General features: G+C 40.0%; 1 protein-coding gene across 1 annotated transcript; it reads left to right on the top strand.

The window, feature by feature from the left end:
* The first annotated feature begins 3,111 nt into the window (after positions 1 to 3,111).
* Positions 3,112 to 17,776, top strand: SRPRB (SRP receptor subunit beta). Its single transcript, XM_005545795.5, has 7 exons — positions 3,112 to 3,299; positions 3,837 to 3,931; positions 4,999 to 5,076; positions 8,290 to 8,372; positions 12,436 to 12,572; positions 14,054 to 14,108; positions 16,650 to 17,776. The coding sequence occupies exons 1-7, from the start codon at positions 3,146 to 3,148 to the stop codon at positions 16,861 to 16,863; spliced, it is 816 nt and encodes a 271-aa protein (XP_005545852.3). The 5' UTR covers positions 3,112 to 3,145; the 3' UTR covers positions 16,864 to 17,776.
* Positions 17,777 to 18,037: the final 261 nt, after the last annotated feature.

The following is an 18,037-nucleotide window of genomic DNA, read 5'->3' on the forward strand; positions in this document are numbered from 1 at the left end:
CCAGCCTCAGCAACAGAGTGAGACTCTGCCTGAAAAAAAAAAAACTAAAAGTATTTGGAATGATGCTTGGCACCAGGAAGTGCTCATTAACATTAGAAACTATCTTCATGCCCCACTGTCTTCCCCATACACCATAGTCTTGCTTCCATCCCCACACTCCCCCATCTCTTGCTTATCCCCTTGAGCTCAGACTCATTCAAAGCCTCGTCAAAGGAGTCTCTCTGCTACAGAAGATGCTACTGACTACTTATAGGACATGTCTGTTTTACTCCTGTGCCACCGACTCTTCCTTCCTAGGCTTTTTTGTGGGTTCCTTTCCTCATTCTTCATGGTCTCCATGATTTTAATGACCACTTATTTATTCCTGACTCCCAAATGAAAACCTAGTGTATACTTGTGGAACTTTATGTTTACTCATCACTTGCTTGACAAAAGTTTTTAGATTTCCCAGAAGCACCTGAAACGCAACATATAGAAAAGAGACAGTTTTCATTCTGCCTACTCTTACATTGGATCCACAGCCCCAAGCCCCCTACCATTGAGGTCCCTAATTCATTTAATGGCTTTCTCATCTTCCTAGTCACCCACACCCACCACCTAGGATGCAGCCTTGATAACATTCCTTTTACTTAATTCACAATATCCAACTAATCACATCCTATGTATTTTAACTCTCAGACATCTCTCAAATTTGTGCCCTCATTTTCATACCTATTTCTGTCTCTGTATTAGATTCTGAGCATCCTTTGCCTAAATACTGCATCTTTTACCTAAATGCTCTCAGCTGGTCTCTCTGCCTGAAGTTGTTTTTTTTTTTTCTCTCTCTCTCAAGCGTTAGTTCTCCATAGATCTGCCAATTATCTATATCACCCCAAATGAAACTTCTTACTGCATTCTGGATAAACTCTAAAATCCTTAACATAGCACACAAAATCCCTTCTGGTCTGATTCCTGCCAATCTTTCTAGCTTCATCTCCTGTCACTCCTACTTAAATGACTGCTCTAATCAATATTTATAGATTTTATAATTGATGATTTGGCATCCATTCATCACCAGGCCAAACTAACAGCCAACATTGTTTACATTTCCCCTGTGGCCTGGCTTTTGAGGGTGTGCCTAAATCATATTACAAAGCTTCCTAACACAACCCTTAACATCTGTGTTTCACTTCTTGCCCAATCAAAAATGTCTCTATCTAGCTACTTGCTGACACATTAGTAATAAAGGCAGAGTCCCAGTTCCTCTCTTTTTTTCTTTTTTGGAGGCAGGGTCTAGCTCTGTTGCCCAGGCTGGAGTGTAGTGGCATGTGATCACAGCTCACGGTAACCTGGAATTCCTGAGCTCAAATGCTCCTGCCTCAGTCTCCCAAGTAGCTGGGACTGCAGGCATATGCCACCATGCCTGGCTAATTATTTTTTAAAAAAATGTTTTTTTTTGCAGAGACAGGGTCTCACTATGTTGCCCAGGCTGGTCTTGAATTCTTGGCCTCAAGTAATCCTCCTGCCTTGGCCTCCCAAAGTGCTGGGATTAATAGCTGTGAGTCACCAGGTCCAATGCCAGTTCCTCTCTTTTTCCTTGTCCCTGTGCACGTTGAGGTTTTGTGTGGCCCTGAGTGTTATCAAGCTAAATGACAAGCAGAGAGGGAGGCTCTAAAAGAAAATAACATTTATTCACGAGTAGGCATTGCAGTGGGAATATGTATGCCATTTCAACTATGTGCACATTCAGGGAGGTGTAAAGGAAGACAAAGATTTTTAAAGAAAAAATGAGTCAGATTCCATAACTGTTTTGAGATAATTATCCTCGGCTACAAGGATCAAACAGCAAGGATAGCATCAGTAATAGGCTGGACAGGCAGTTGCTGGGTAGCTGTCCTCACAGACATATTTTTTGTGTGTAAGGTTGCGATGCCCTTTGTGCACGGTTGTGGTTTTTGCAGTCTTCTGTGACAGTTTTTGTCATCAGGCATTAGTGCATGAGAACCCTCCCTCCACGGCCTTTCACCAGCTCCATTTTTCTGATTTAAATAAATAAATAAATAAAGTGACTCCATTTTGATTCTGACAACTTTTTCAATGGCAATGTGGAACTGTAGTAACTTTTTTCAATCTTTCAGTGACACTGACATCTTCGTGTCTCTACTCAGTCATACAATTAAATTAAATCATGTGTACATTTTAAAACAATGACAACCTGTTTAATGACAGAGACTGTGAACTGGGACCCTCGAGGTTGGCCACTTTTGGTGTTTTATTTGGGCCACAAGTTTTTGAATGCTTTCAATTACCTACCAAAATTCCAAAAGTGGAAAACTTCCCATAAAAACCTGCCTTTATTGCTTCTCTTGAAAACTGGAAGAACTGGCCACCTAGGTCCCACAACACCTACCTGGCTGAATAGGGTCGGCCCCACTTTCAGCAGAAATAACCTCTGCAGTTTTCAACAGCCCCAGCTCTCCTGGGCGTTGACTTTCCTAGTTGCTTCCTTTAATGCAGACGTTTGAGTTTGCAGCCCTAGATTGACAGTGTAGGGGCACTGAATTAGTTAGCTTTCCCACGCACATCATTTCTTATACTCATTTTCTTCTGCACAGCACCTCTTTTTCCTTTAACCACTCGCACATGCTAACTCGTTCTTCAGGACTCAGTTCGAATTTCCAGAAGCTTTTCTCTGAACTCATGATGGACTCTGCGTCCCATTATGTATTCCCGCATCGCTCCGCGCATCCATCTGGCACATCCCTTGCCACATTAAATTAATATTAAATGTTTGTAGGATGCTTGAGTTCTTCACAAGTCTCACGTCACTTAGCGACGGTCAGGAAATCCTCAGTGGTAGTTTCGGGAGTCATTCATTTTATTGATTTCATCATTCTTTCAACAGCCATAACGTACGTGACGACGAGTGACTCGTATCTTCAAAGATGTGTGTGTCCCTCGACCAATAACCTGTCTGCCCCTGTCGTTCTGCAGGAGGACCGAGTACCAGAGAACTACAACTCCCATCAGGCACTTGGGGATCACCGCGGCTGAGGGCGAGACTAAGGCTTAGGAACCACCATTCGCGTGAGGCTCTGCTCCCTGCGCCTGCGCAGAGTGTAGGGCCACGTCGCTTTTGCGGTAACAGAGACCACGCGTCTCATCCATGGCTTCCGCGGACTTGCGCCGGGTGGCAGATGGCGGCGGTGCTGGGGGCACCTTCCAGCCCTACCTAGACTCCTTGCGGCAGGAGCTGCAGCAAACGGACCCAACGCTGTTGTCAGTAGTGGTGGCGGTTCTTGCGGTGCTGCTGACGCTAGGTAAAAGGCGGCCGGTGGTTATGGCGGGTTCGGGGCAGAGGTCCGGGCTGAGAGAGCGCCTTGAGGGCATCAGGAGGGTGAGACCCACCCAGTCTACACCCCACCCTCTCGCCTGAAGCAGCGGCAGCAGCGGGGCGTTAAGGGAGATCCCGGGCGACCCCCGGAGTTACATCCTGGTCTTTGGGGCGCGGATTGCTCTTCGTCATCTTCCCTGTCATGCTTGAGTGCGCTATTCCCCACCTTCCGCTGTTCTCAGTGCAAGGATTCAGGGTCTTGACAGCAACTTTCAGCCTATACCAAGGTAGTGAGATCGCACTTGAGTCCCCAGTCAGAGTAAGGAGTGCAAAGAAAAGTTGACAGTTGACACGCCCGGCTCAGTGGGCCCCTAACAACAGCAATAGTAACCATTATGATAAAAGTCAGTTCCAGGTGAATGAGGTGTTTCATCACAGACTTCTGTGAATTTCCCCACCCCAGCCATGCACATATACTGATTGCCAAGGCGTAATTTCTGTTGTTTTTCTTTCTATTCCACAGTCTTCTGGAAGTTAATCCGGAGCAGAAGGAGCAGTCAGAGAGCTGTTCTTCTTGTTGGCCTTTGTGACTCCGGGAAAACGTTGCTCTTTGTCAGGGTAAATGATTTCATTTACACCCCTGTTAAGCTTAATAGAAAATTGTATAGCATCCCAGTATTCCTGTCATCTCATGGTTTATTTTCTAAAAGAAGCTGATGCTGGTAAATTTGAGAGTTACCAAATTTACTTGACTTACTTGGGAGAACAGAAAGACTCTTAGAAACCCATAATTGAGAAATGTTGATCATTTTTCCTCTTTTTTCTTTCTTTTTTTTTTTTTGCCCTTGCCAGATGCTGATATTTAGTCTTTATCACATTTAAGGGTTTTATTTAATTAGTTTCATTCCAGAATAGCAGAAAGCACAGAAGCCAGTGGTCTACAGTTTATCATTCCTTGGTTAACAAATTCTTATGAGAGTTTATCAAAGACACTTTTTCACAGGATGATCCTTCTTTGACATAGTGGGCTAGTTAGCTTCTTTTTACTAATATTTATTTTTAATACATTTAGTATTTTTAACAGTGTGTTTTAACATGGTGAATAGGAGAGGTTTTCTGCTTTTTAACTTTTCTTTCTGAGAGTATAAATTATTTCCCTTCCATTCAAGAAATAGCTCAAATCTTTTTTTTTTTTTTTTTTTTTTTTTTGAGGCAGGGTCTCGCTCCAATGCCCAGGCTGGGGTACAGTGGCGAGATCTCCGCTCATTGCAGCCTTGACTTCTGGGACTCAGATGATTCTCCCACCTCAGCTTCCGAGTAGCTGGGACTACAGGCGTGCGACACTAAGCCCGTCTAATTTTTTATATTTTTTGTAGAGATGAGATTTCGCCACATTGCCCAGGCTTCAAATCATTTTTGATGGTTAAAAATCTTTACAGAAGATTGGGAAATTTGGCCACTAACTGTCTTTTGAGAATAATGTTATTTTTATACCATTAAGGAGTAAAAGTTGCAATTAATTCGATTTTTTTTTCTACAGGTAAAAAATATTAATATGGTCTTTTTCACCTATTGCAAGCAGCATTCATTTACTTAACCTTACACCTGGGAGACTTAGAATAATATAACTCAATTTTGGTTTGCTATTAAAATGTTGAATATCTCCCATCTTGTTTTTTTTACAGTTGTTAACAGGCCTTTACAGAGACACTCAGACTTCCATTACTGACAGCTCTGCTGTATACAGAGTCAACAATAACAGGGTAAGATGTTTGTGGAGTTTTGGAGTCTGACAGTCTTACTTTACTGTGGTGTGTCAGTTAAGGACATTTTTAGGATGAGTTCATCTGAGGATGTAAGTACCATTTGTAGCTTATTTTTATGGAGAAACATATTCTTTGTGACAAATTCTGCTCTTGACAATCTGTACAGTAGATTTAATCATGCCCTCCTCTGCATTGTTGTACCTTAATGTACAGTAATGTTATATCACATTTTATTCTTATTTTTTGTTTCTGTGTCTTCTTTCCAACTTTACAGTGAGTTCTTAAGAGTGGGCATTAAACCTTTTATGTTTTGAATAGGTAATACATGCACGTGGTACAAAAATTCAAAAGGTTAGAAAGGATATTTGGTGAAAAGTAATTTTTGCTTTCCGTTCCCCACTACCCCATCTTCTCCTTAGAAGCAGTAACTTACTTTTTTTGTGTGTAGCCTTCCAGATGTTCTGTGCTTATATAAACATGTCTGTATATCCTTTATTGTTTTTTCTTTTTAAATACTGTTCTGCCCATTATTTTTTTTCATACAGCTGATACGACTTGGGCTTTTCTTATTCTCCTATATTTGTATACGTAGTACCACCTGGTTGGTTTATGAGCTGCATAGTACTCCACTCTGTTGCTATACCACACAATTAAATTCTTACTTAATCAGGACCGTGTTAATAGACATTTAGTTTTGTTATCATAACCTTTGTTTTTACAAGCAGTGCTGCAATGGATATCTTGCAGAGTATATAGGAGTATATTTCAAATATAAGGAATCACGGGTCCTGGCTTGGTGGCTCATGCCTGTAATCCCAGCACTTTGGGAGGCCGAGGCAGGCAGATCACTTGAGGTCAGGCGTTCAAGACCAGCCTGGCCAACATAATTAAATCCCGTCTCTACTAAAAATGCAAAAATCAGCCTGGTATGGTGGCAGGTGCCTGTAATCCCAGCTACTCGGGAGGCAGAGGCATGAGAATCACTTGAACCCGGGTGGTGAAGGTTGCAGTGAACCAAGATTGTGCCACTGCACTCCAGCCTGGGCGATAGAGCGAGACCAAACGAATTGTAATGCGTAATAAGTTTGTTTGTTTATTTGCTTGTTTTTGAGAAACAGTCTCACTGTGTTGCCCAGGCTGGAGTGCAGTGGCGTGATCTTAGCTTACTGCAACCTCTGCCTTTGGAGTTGAAGCGATTCTCCTGCCTCAGCCTCCTGAGTAGCTGGGATTATAGGCACCCACCATCATGCCTGGCTAATTTTTGTATTTTTAGTAGAGATGGGGTTTCACCATGTTGGCCAGGCTGGTCTTGAACTCCTGACCTCAAGTGATCCTCCCACCTCGGCCTCCCAAAGTGCTGGGATTACAGGCGTGAGCCACTGCGCCCAGCCATGTAATAAGTTTTGGTGAGTGAGTGGAGTGAGGGCTGGTTGGAGGGTGTGGGTGGATGGATAGATGGATGAATTAGAATTGTGATTTGAGACCTTTTCTTCTTCTGTCTTCTTTCCCCTTTCTCAGGCCTCCAGAATTAAAGATTGTAAAGAAAGATAAAGGGACATATTTGTAAATATCTTAGAGAGAGATATATATTTTTTTCAATGATGACACTCTTTGTGGCCCAGACCTTTCTAAACTCCCAAGGATTCAGATTTTGAAATTCCAGGTTTGGAAGGTCATCTGGTACCTGCACTAGATTTTTAACGTAGGATATTCTAGGATACACTTTAGATCTGTACCTTCTAATATGCAGCCAATGGCCACATGTGACTGTTGAGCTATAAACTAGGACTAGTCCAAATTGAGGCATGCTATAAATGTGAAGTACACACCAGATCTTGAAGACTTAGTATGGAAAAAAAGAATGTAAAGTATCATTAATACTTTCTTTTTTTCATTACATGTTAAAAGGTAATATTTTGGATATATTAGATTAAATAACTATTAAAATTAATTTTACCAATCTCTTTTTACTTTTTTATTATGGTTACTGGAATATTTAGAATTACATATGTGGCTTCTGTTAGTCTATATTTCTATTCTATCTCTATTTCTACTGAATATTTAGAGCATTTTTCCCTTCCTTCTTCACTCTTCCTCCTACCCCCTTACGTTTTCGATCTCATCTCTTTAGACAATAATGTACCTAGTAATGTATCTTCCGAATTGCTTAGGGTATGTGGTGTAGTGTTGCTTTTGAAATGGAGCAATAAGTCCCAACCTGGGGTCTCCAGACTCTTAACAGTCCTTAAAAAAAAGAGAGGGACTAATAAAAAACATTTATATTTGTCTATAAAGAAATGCACAGGCTATGTGAAAGGTAAGGTCATAATAAACCCAGCTGGAATTGTGTTAAACCTGTACAGATTGTCTGCTTCTGAACTGTGGGTATGGTTGGCTGTGGATAACGTAGAACATCTAAGAAATGATCAGTGGGTCTGCTGCATGTACCAGGCCACATCTGAGAGTCTTATTGTTGAGCACAGCCACAATTGCACTGAATATAAGCTCTATTCCCATTCCAGGCCTTGACCTTATATTCAAGAATGGCGGCCTGGAATGGTGAATAGAACTTACTAGGGTGCATCATAGATTTGCTCAATAGGGGCTCCAGAATTGATACAAATACTGATCGAGTTGGAACAAATAAATGATGTGTCTGGAAGATAAATATTTTAAAAATTAGATTAAGCGTGGAAATGATTAAAGTGTACTTTGTTATAAAGATTGGAGATCCCAGTAAGAGTAATAAGCTCTATGAACAATTGTAAGTTCTTATATTACATTATTAGTTTATGAGTATTTGTTACTGTTTTCACATTTTTGCTTATATTCATACTGTACTCCTACTTCGCTGTACTCACACTGGTTTATCTCCCAAGCTGACTCAGGTAGATCATGCTTCCCTGACACCCCCAGACAGGCTTCTCCTGTACCCTCAGAACATTTATCAACGTTCCCATTTTATATTTATGTGTAATTTTACTTTATGTTCACCTTTCTCATAAATTTTGCTAGACCAGGAACTGTGTCTTTGGCCACTGTTACATCCCCGGAACGTTGACTAGTGTTTTATGAGTAGAAGATGCTCTGTGAACATTTGTTTGATTAATTGATTAGGTACCAGTCTGGTAGCCAAAATATGATACTAAAGGTTTATACTGTGAACGTGGAACTCTACTGAAACATTAATGTTATTGCTGCCATCCCCAGGGCAATAGTCTGACCTTGATTGACCTCCCCGGCCATGAGAGTTTGAGGCTTCAGTTCCTAGAGCGGTTTAAGTCTTCAGCCAGGTAAGAAGGAAAGAAGTGAAATGGGCTTGTCTAGGTCTGTATCTGTATATCAAAGCCACTCATGTGATTTGCTCCGGTGGTGTTTGGGAGGCAGCTTGGTATCCTTTGGTAGGCCTTGAGGTGACCTTGGGGTCAGCCAGTTCTGGCTTACAAGTCCACCTTCACCTGGATTATGAGGATTTTATGGGATTAAAATGCTTAAAAAGTGTTTTTTAGTGTTTAGGAAATGTTAACCCTTGTCATTGTTACTAAATGTTTGCATTTATTCTGAAGATGAATTTAATAATGTATATGACTATTAAAATCTGAAAAAAGAATTTTAAAGCTGGGCTGAATCCTAGAAGTTATTAAATGCCAACATCATTTATATATATAGTTTTTGGTTTTTTTTGAGACAAGAGTCTCATTCTGTCACCCTGGCTGAAGTGCAGTGGTGTTATCTTGGCTCACTGCAACTTCCACCTCCTGGGTTCAAGCGATTCTCCTGCCTCAGCCTACTGAGTAGCTGGGATTACAGGCACACGCCACCACACCCTGCTAATTTTTTATATTTTTAGTAGAGACGGGGTTTCACCATGTTGGCCAGGCTGGTCTCGAGCTCCACTGGCCTCGGCCTCCCAAAGTGTTGGGATTACAGGCGTGAACCACTGCGCCCAGCCCATATATATTCTCAAAACCTAAAATTGATGTTTCAAGAAGTACAGAACAGTATTTCCATATTTCTTTTAGTGTGTGCCCTGGTGTTATTGATTCTTAAGTTCTTCCCTAAAAGTCTTATGCTGCAGTTTCAGATGCTTCTTTTTTGGTCTCTAACATTAATAAAAACTGAAGAGGAAATCAGTATGCCACATTTCACTGATTTGAAGACACATTTTATTATCTCTGAATTTGGAATATATCTTACAGTTGATGGTGTCATAGTTTAATTGGCAATATTTTCTCTTAGCAGTCACTAAAATAATGTCTTTTAATTGGCAGCATTTTAGTTTTGATGGAATGAAGTAGTTGATTCTTTGCCTTTTATTGAAGATGGCTAGACTGAAATTTCATTATTGCATCTTTGCCCACAAGATGGTGGTGATGAACAATTTGTCACAGATAAGAATGTGATTTTTATTCCTTGGATAATTGAGACAAATCTAGAACTGGTAAATTTTGCCATAATTGGGTTTTTATTTCCAATTAATTTTTTTTCTTTTTCTATTGCCAGTTCTAAATATTTTATGATTTGCAGTATAACTACTCTGTGATTCATGTATTTTGGGTAAATAAAACATGCAAAATATGAAGATAAAACTTAGTTCAAATACATTATAATAATGATACATGCAAGTTGAAAAGACATTTACTATATTGGTATGTGACTTTTTTTAATTCTGCTGTCTTGCTTTGCCAGGTTTCCCTAGTGGCTATTTTCCCTCTCCTGATTTGAACATATGCTATTGCTGTTCTTATCGTCATCCCCTCCCCCACTTTTAAAACATTGCTTATTTGAGTGTCTGAAACCAATAATAGCAGTTTCCTTTTCCTGAACCTGAAACACTCCAACTTTGATCTTCCTCACATCTTCCTTTTATTTATGTTCCTTTTTAACCCCCAACCATACTTTTTTTTTCTCTTACATTCAGTGATAAGAATTACCAGGATGTTATGTTTATGGTCTTTTGCTCCCCACTGCTTCTTGAATTTTACTTCTCTTTAGATTCAGTTTTCTCTCACTGAGTATATCTTTTAGAAGTGTTTCCAGAGAGGGTGATGAGTAGTCAAATGTTTTCAGTCTTTGTTCATTTGTATCTCTATTTGGCCCGCATTTTGGAATGACTGTTTTAGCTGAGTGCAGAGTCCTGGGTGGCAGCCGCATGACTCCTGACATCATTCATCTGTTGCAGATGAGAATGCTGTTGCCAGTCAGTCTAATTGTCATCTCACTGTAGTAAGTCTGCCTGATTTGACCTATCCAGGGATAGATTTTCTTCTGTTTAAGGATGGATTTAGCTTTATCATTCTTGGAATTCGGGTGTGCTGTTCCAGACCAAAGATTCTCCTCAGTTTTGGAAAATTCTCACCATCGTTTCTCCAGGTAGTGCTGTTTCCCCCATTATCATTTCTCACGCTCTGGAAATCTTATGAATGTTATTGAACCTTATTATTCTGCCTTTCTTATTTCCTCTCTATCATATCTTACAAATCTTTCTACCTCGCTTATTGTAAGATTCCCTCAGATTTGTTTTCTAGTTTATTATATTCTTTTCAGCTGAGCATAATCTCTGCTTAACTTTTCCATTGATTTATTAATATCATTTACTATATTTGTCTAAAATACTTACCTTTTCAAACCAGCCTGTTTCTTTTTATATTATTTTATTCTTTATTGTAGTTTGTAGTATTTTCTTAAATAATTTTAAACATTTACTTTATAGATAGATAGCTTTATTATCCTAGTTTTGGGGTGCTGATTATTCTCTTTGGGGTGCCAGTTATTCTCCTTCATAATTATTTTCTTCTGTGCCTTGTAATTTTTGATCCAGAACCTTTCTTCAAGAGTGACACATCATTGATATTGTGGTTGGTCTTCTTTAATCCTGTAGGATATGAAAGCCTTGCTCCATAAGCAGTTCATAATTCCTTCTGTTGGGGCCATAGGGCTTCAATAAGTCTGGCCCAATTTTTACGTAAACCTTTCCCCTTGCAGGTCTTATACCTGGAGACTATAAATTCATACCCTGTATCTGTGGGAGGCAGTGGAGGCCTGGTGTTTCTAAGGGAACTTTTTTTGCAAGCCCCGACCTCCCTAAGACTATTTTAAGTTGTAGGCTTTGTACAGGGCGTTCGGTTCTAGCTCCCTAGCTGCGTGTTGGCCATTGCATGTCTCTTATCTCCACCTGGGCATTCAAACCCTTGCCCATAAGGCTGGTATTTTGTTGTTTTTTTTTTGAGATGGAGTCTCGCTTTGTCGCCCAGGCTGGAGTGTAGTGGCATGATCTCCGTTCACTGCAACCTTTGCCTTCTGGGTTCAAGCAACTCATCTGCCTCAGCCTCTCAAGTAGCTGGGATTACAGGCTCCCGCCACCATATCTGGCTAATTGTTATATTTTTAATAGAGATTGGGTTTCATCATGTTGCCCAGACTCGTCTCGAACTCCTGACCTCAAGCGATCTGCCCGTCTCAGCCCCCCAGGTGCTGAGATTACAGGCGTGAGGCACCACACACCCGGCCCCCTAAGACCTGTTGTCTACCGTTTCCCTGGGCTGCTGCACTTTAGCTTTGATATTTCTTTTTTTCTGTCACATGAGGGGTCCCACTATGGCTGTGTTAAGTGACGCCCTACCTGGTCACTGTGCTTCTAGTTCAAGCGCCCTCTAAGATTGCTTTGTCTTCCATTTATGCACCAGTATTCTTCATAAGACAGAAAAGCATGAACTCCACAGGTCGTTGTGTCACACTTCGCTGTCTGACTCGGTTCTCCTTCATTTCCCCATCTCCCTGTGCACCAGCTTACCTTGACTTCCCCAGGGAATTTGTTTCATGTATTTGTGCCTTGAACATACTGTAGACTGAGTATCCCTTATCCATAATGCTTGGAACCAGAAATGTTTTAGATTTTAGATTTTGGATTTTTGGATTGGGGATACTCAACCTGTACTTTCCAGACAGTCTGTGTCCCAATTTTTGGTCTAAGATTCAACTCAACTGTTACATTCTCCTTAAAGTTACCTTTGACCTGGTCTCATTTAAATGATCTTTCTCTTTATTCCTGTTACACGTGTGCATAGTTCTGTCTTGGCATTTTTCTGTGGTTCTCTATATGATGATTTGTCTTGGAAGACAGGCATCATTTCTTACTGTCTTTTTTCAGCTTCAGTCATTGATACACAGTAGCACTCAATAGTTCCTTGTTAAATGAGGATTTGTGTTGTATGATAACATATGCACAGACCTGCATGTGTGTCTGCTGAATGTTAATCACCAAGACTGACTTTGAAGAAATTCAGGATAGTTTTTCAAGATAATGATGTCCTGCTACATGTTCACGTGCCAGTTTTTCTTTTTTTCTCCCACCAGGGCTATTGTGTTTGTTGTGGATAGTGCAGCATTCCAGCGAGAGGTGAAAGATGTGGCTGAGTTTTTGTATCAAGTCCTCATTGACAGTATGGGTCTGAAGAACACACCATCATTCTTGATAGCCTGCAATAAGCAAGGTGCCGTCATGTTTTCTTGCAATAATAATTGAGTTTTTTGGGGATTGCTGCTACTAAGAATTATTTCCATTATTTACAGTTGTTATTGAGGATGAGAGATAATTGCTATAAAGAACTATAAATTGAAGGATTTTTAATCTTAAAATTTATTTCTACTCCTACCTTTTCACCAGTCTTCTAACCAGAAGACCAAGGAATGACAACCAAGAGACTGCTAACTGATTTTTCTTTGATACAGTGTTTTTTCCAATTATAAATTATTTTACCTTACCAAGTTAGGTTCATCAGATTGACAATATGTGATATCAGATGCACAATTTTGAAGGAGGGAGTCTCTGCTTTCAAAGAAGTTTAACAAGTTTACTGTACAGCACATTTTTTTCCTTTTTTTTTGAGACAGAGTCTCACTCTGTCACCCAGGTTGGAGTGCAGTGGTACGATCTTGGGACACTGCAAACTCTGCCTCCTGGGTTCACGCCATTCTCCTGCCTCAGCCTCCCGAGTAGCTGGGACTACAGGCGCCCACAACTGCGCCCGGCTAATTTTTTGTATTTTTAGTAGAGATGGGGTTTCACCATGTTAGCCAGGATGGTCTCGATCTCCTGACCTTGTGATCTGCCCGCCTCGGCCTCCCAAAGTGCTGGGATTACAGGCGTGAGCCACCATGCCCAGCCAAACCGCAGGTCAGCAGCACATTTTATCAAGGGGAGTTTGCTGAAGTTGTTTTCTTTTAACCTGATAACCATTGAAAACTTTCCAGTAATCCCCAATAAAACTGGGCTTCAGTTCGGTGACCTGTACAATAAGATAGACTGGTGGATCTCTTCAGAATTTCACATCTGAAATTCTGATTCTATGACGAGTCCAAGGCATTTCTCAGAAGTGACCAGTTAATATTGATAATGCCTTATCAGGAATGCAGTTATTAGCATCATTACCTGACCTCTTTATTTCTCTGATTGAGTATAAGGAAGGGAGTTATTGTTTATTTGCCATGGGCTTTGTGCCAAACCAGGGCTTGTTTCTTACCTTTAGTACACTTAATGCTTTAAACGTATCATCTTAGTATCAACTGGAAACATGCTAAGTTGACTTTTAAATGACAGGTAGGGCATTGTCTTTTGGTGTGTGAAGGCACTTCTCACAATCACAGCACTGGTAGGTTTTCTTTCTGTTAAACTGACTAAACTTACATGTGCATTGAATTGAAAGGTCTGTAAGGTATGAAGAACTTTAGTGAAAGCTAAAGTCAGTTTTAGGGTCACCAGCATAATATGTTTATAAGCATTATCTTGGGAAAGCCCCTAGTGCAAGTATAAAGCTTACTTTGATAGAGAAGGAACTAGTAAAAAAGGTATTTTTTTTTTTAAAAAGAGGAAAGAAACTTACTGGTTTAAGTAGGAATTTTCCTTCTGTGTAAGAAGTCTTGGGAAAAAACCCATTCTCATTTAAACTACAACAGTGTCTTTATTTCTTTACAGATATTGCAATGGCAAAATCAGCAAAGTTAATTCAGCAGCAGCTGGAGAAAGAACTGTAAGTGGGAAAGAGGCCTGTTGGTTAATTATATATCTTAACACTTAGACTGTAAGCAGCATATGCACGTTTCTTTTGTTTGGTTGTATGTGATTATCACAATTATAGACTGAAGATTAGTGTGATACATACTTGTTAAATAATTTACAAAATAATGGAATCACAGAAACTTACTGGGATGCTTATATTTTACAATTTCATGGAAAGATTTTTTTGAAACCATAAACTCAATGTATTTTACCATTGTTACTAAATCATTCATAGTTGAAAGGTTTTAGAAGCTAAAACATTTTACATGCCAACTTGAGAACGGTGTTATTTCAGTGAGTGGAAGTGTTTGTTCACCACTCAATAATGCATGTGGAGCGGTATTTAAGGATACATGTAAATAATAAAAAATAAAAACTGAGAATCAGGAAAAAAGAAATTAAAACATTTAAAAGCCACTTTGGAAATTATTATTGACAGAATAAGAACAGAACACCGAGGAAGACTGCAAGTCTTTGATACTATATTGTAGCTTCTTAGATTATTAAAGTACTTGGCAATATTATATATCCTGCTTTGAGTGTTTCAAAGTTTATAAATTGAGCTTTTGAATTTTAAGGCATCTAGCATGTCTCCTGTGTTATGCCAGTTTGTAAGAGCTAGCCAAAAGCTGGCTTAGAAGAAATGATCAACATTTATAGTAAAGCAAGTTATGTTTTCCTATTGCTTTTGTGTAAGGCCTTGAAAAGGATCTGATGAGGAAAAACTGTACAAATTCAACTTTTAGAATCTTGGCTCCTCACTATGATTTACTGACTCCCTTATTCATTTAAGAAGCACCTGTAGTGCATCTAGTAGATGCCAAGCCTGCAGTCGGGAGCAGCTGTAGGAGGAAATGTGTTCCTGTACTCAGGAGCTTAGAGTCTAGTAGAATCTAGTCAGCTTCGGGCATTGGCAAACTCCTGCCTGGGCTTGCAAGCCAAGAGTAAATCGACATTTTTAAAGGGCAGGTAGAAAACAGAGGAAAAATATGTGACAAAATATTTAATTTCTGGCTCTTTGCAGAACAATTCTGCCGGCCCTGCCTATGCCATTTTCAGTGGTTCCTTTCCCTCTGGAGCTGCGAGTTTATCACCCTGTCCTGGGCTCTTGATGCTCACTTTCTTGGATTGTATCTATTGCTTGCCGTTAGGTTAATAGGGACATTGGAACAATTCGATGGTTGGGTTTTTTCTAAAAATTCTCTTGCAATTGTTGGGAATTGTTTTGGGGAAGCCAAAGCTGTCATAATGTTATTTGTGAATCAGTCTTTGGTTATTTTTAACAGTACAGTCCAAGTCTTCCCCTGGTTAAAATACATTTTCCATAGGCTGTTTGCTTTTCACTCTGTAGACTTAGAGAAAAACAATACAGAAGGCAAGCTTTATTAAAAGGCAGTGAAACGAAATGTTGAAAAGTTGTAAAGGTTAACATCAGTTAAAACTAGGAATATGACTAATTTTAGTTTAATTTCAGATTTATGAGAATTAGGTCCTGTTAGCTTTGAGGCATTTCATAGTCTCTGAATAGCAAGGTATACTATATTTACATGGCCTTATGGCAAAAGCTGAATACATACTTTTTTTCCTTAAAAATTTTTTATTGTAAAATATCTTACATATGAAACTCACATGCATTAAGCTTAAAAAATATTAAAATGAGTACCTATGTACTCACCACCATGCCTAGAAGGCCCATTTTTCTCCCCAAAAGCTTTTCCCTCAGGAGGTTACCAATATCCAGTTTTGTATTATTTTTTAAAAATACTTCTATAGTTTGTGTGTGTGTGTGTTCGTTCCTAAACAAGGTATTGCTTAGTTTTGTCTGTGGATTCTTCACTAATTTTGAAGCAACTTCACAGAAAAAGAAATGCTTTATTTTGTAAGAAAGAAGATTGGCAGCATGCATTCCTGCTTCTGGATAGCAGAAAGGGAAGGGGAGGCCGGCAAATGAGTGTTGCTTATGCACCCTTTATTAGGACCAGCAGGTGGCAGTAGGGGACTTACATTGGGAAGTTTTGGTGGTTAAAGAGGTTGGGTAATAGTAATTGTGCCCCAGTTAGATATGAGCATCTGGAGTTTGTGGATTTCTAAACTCCATATCCAAATAGACTCAAGATAAAAATACATACCCTATCTACCCACACTTAACTTTCAGAAACTTATGTTTTTATAACACTTATAGCATGTATTTTAAAAATATATTTTTAAATAGCATCATTCAGGAGATCCTCTTAGAAGGGGGCCCTGGGCTGGAAGAAAGTTGGTGTGACCTGGTCCACTGCTGACCTGCCCTCTAGCCCTGTGACGTCCAACCCCCTCTCCCACTAACCTACCTCACCTCTCTGTCCAAGAGAGGGACTTATAAATGCAAAGGATTATTCAGCAATCTTAATAGCATAATTGGCAATTCTATGGTTAAGTTTTAAATGAGTGCTGAAATGTTTAGAAACTAATATGATTTAATTGCTATATAAAAATATTGCCTCCTGACTTGTTTCCTTTTGCCCCACAGCAACACCTTACGAGTTACCCGTTCTGCTGCCCCTAGCACACTGGACAGTTCCAGCACTGCCCCTGCTCAGCTGGGGAAGAAAGGCAAAGAGTTTGAATTCTCACAGTTGGCCCTCAAAGTGGAGTTCTTGGAGTGCAGTGCCAAGGGTGGAAGAGGGGATGCGGGCTCTGCTGACATCCAGGACTTGGAGAAATGGCTGGCTAAAATTGCCTGAGAGGCAGCTCCAAAGCACAAGACCCGGATGTGTGTGATACACAGTTTTGGAAAATGGGCAGTGGTAGTCTGGAGTTGATAAGGAAGGGGTACAAAATGTGGTTAGAAACATTTCCTTGTTGAAACAAAGTACTGTTGAAACCAGCTTGGAATTTTTTTTTTTTTTAAGTTCATTTCTCCCTCATGGCTGCCTTTCAAACAAGTAAGTACCTTTTATTTGATGCCTGTATCTTCCCTTTGTTAAGGTTTAACTTGATGTAGGGTCAAGGTTTTTGTGACAAGCAGACTCCACACAGAGAGGATATGATGAGATATGGCCATCACCTGAAAAGTTCTCTTATCTTCTCCTTCTATGCTTTGGTCCCTTTCTCCTGGAAACAAACCTGCCTGTGTATGAAGCTAGTTGATTTCCAGTTGCCTCTGACGTTCACAGGCAAAACATTGTCTAGTCCTTTGCGAATTTCTCTGATTTGTGGGCACAGTTAACGAAGTTTCCCCGCATGTGAAGACAAGTACAAAATAGCAGAGCCAAGCAGACAGTGGGTCTGTTCTTCATTAGCTCAGTGACTTGTCCACACTCCAGTCTTAGCACTTATGTTTCAAAAGCTTGTCACAAACCCTTGGAGTCATTCCCAGATAACAGAACTGGACATGATAAATCCCCTAATGCCAAGGGTCTAGTGTGTTCTTAGTAGTTATACTGGGAAGTGTATGGAGATTTAGGTGCTGCTCTGCTTCTCTGGATGGCCGAAGGCTCCTGGGCCATCTTCATGTGCTGCTCGAAGATCTCCTATTTTGTACTCTTGGCTAGAATGCTGTGGAGCAAATACAAAGTGAAAAAAGTTCTCTGTAAATTTCTAAGTGCATATTCATTGATGCCAAAAAAAAAAAAAAAAAGTTGCCTTTTGAAGTGATGTTCTTTGCTGTCTTCTTAAACATGAGGCTTTAAAAAATGATTAGTATATTTTGTGGTAAAGAAAACAGGCTGTCTGGCTCAAAGCAATTAAATAGAATGGAATGGTGAGTACCAATGAGTGCACATGTCAGGATTCCGGCCTAACTCCTTGTTTCCTGAGCCTAAAGATTGCAACATACACAGGAACACACTCTCCTATTCCTACCTCACACACTCAAGGACAAGCCCAACTAAAGCTTACAAGGAGAGCAGGGTGGCT

Source organism: Macaca fascicularis, chromosome 2 (genome assembly GCF_037993035.2).
Source record: "Macaca fascicularis isolate 582-1 chromosome 2, T2T-MFA8v1.1".
NCBI classification, from domain to species: domain Eukaryota; kingdom Metazoa; phylum Chordata; class Mammalia; order Primates; family Cercopithecidae; genus Macaca; species Macaca fascicularis.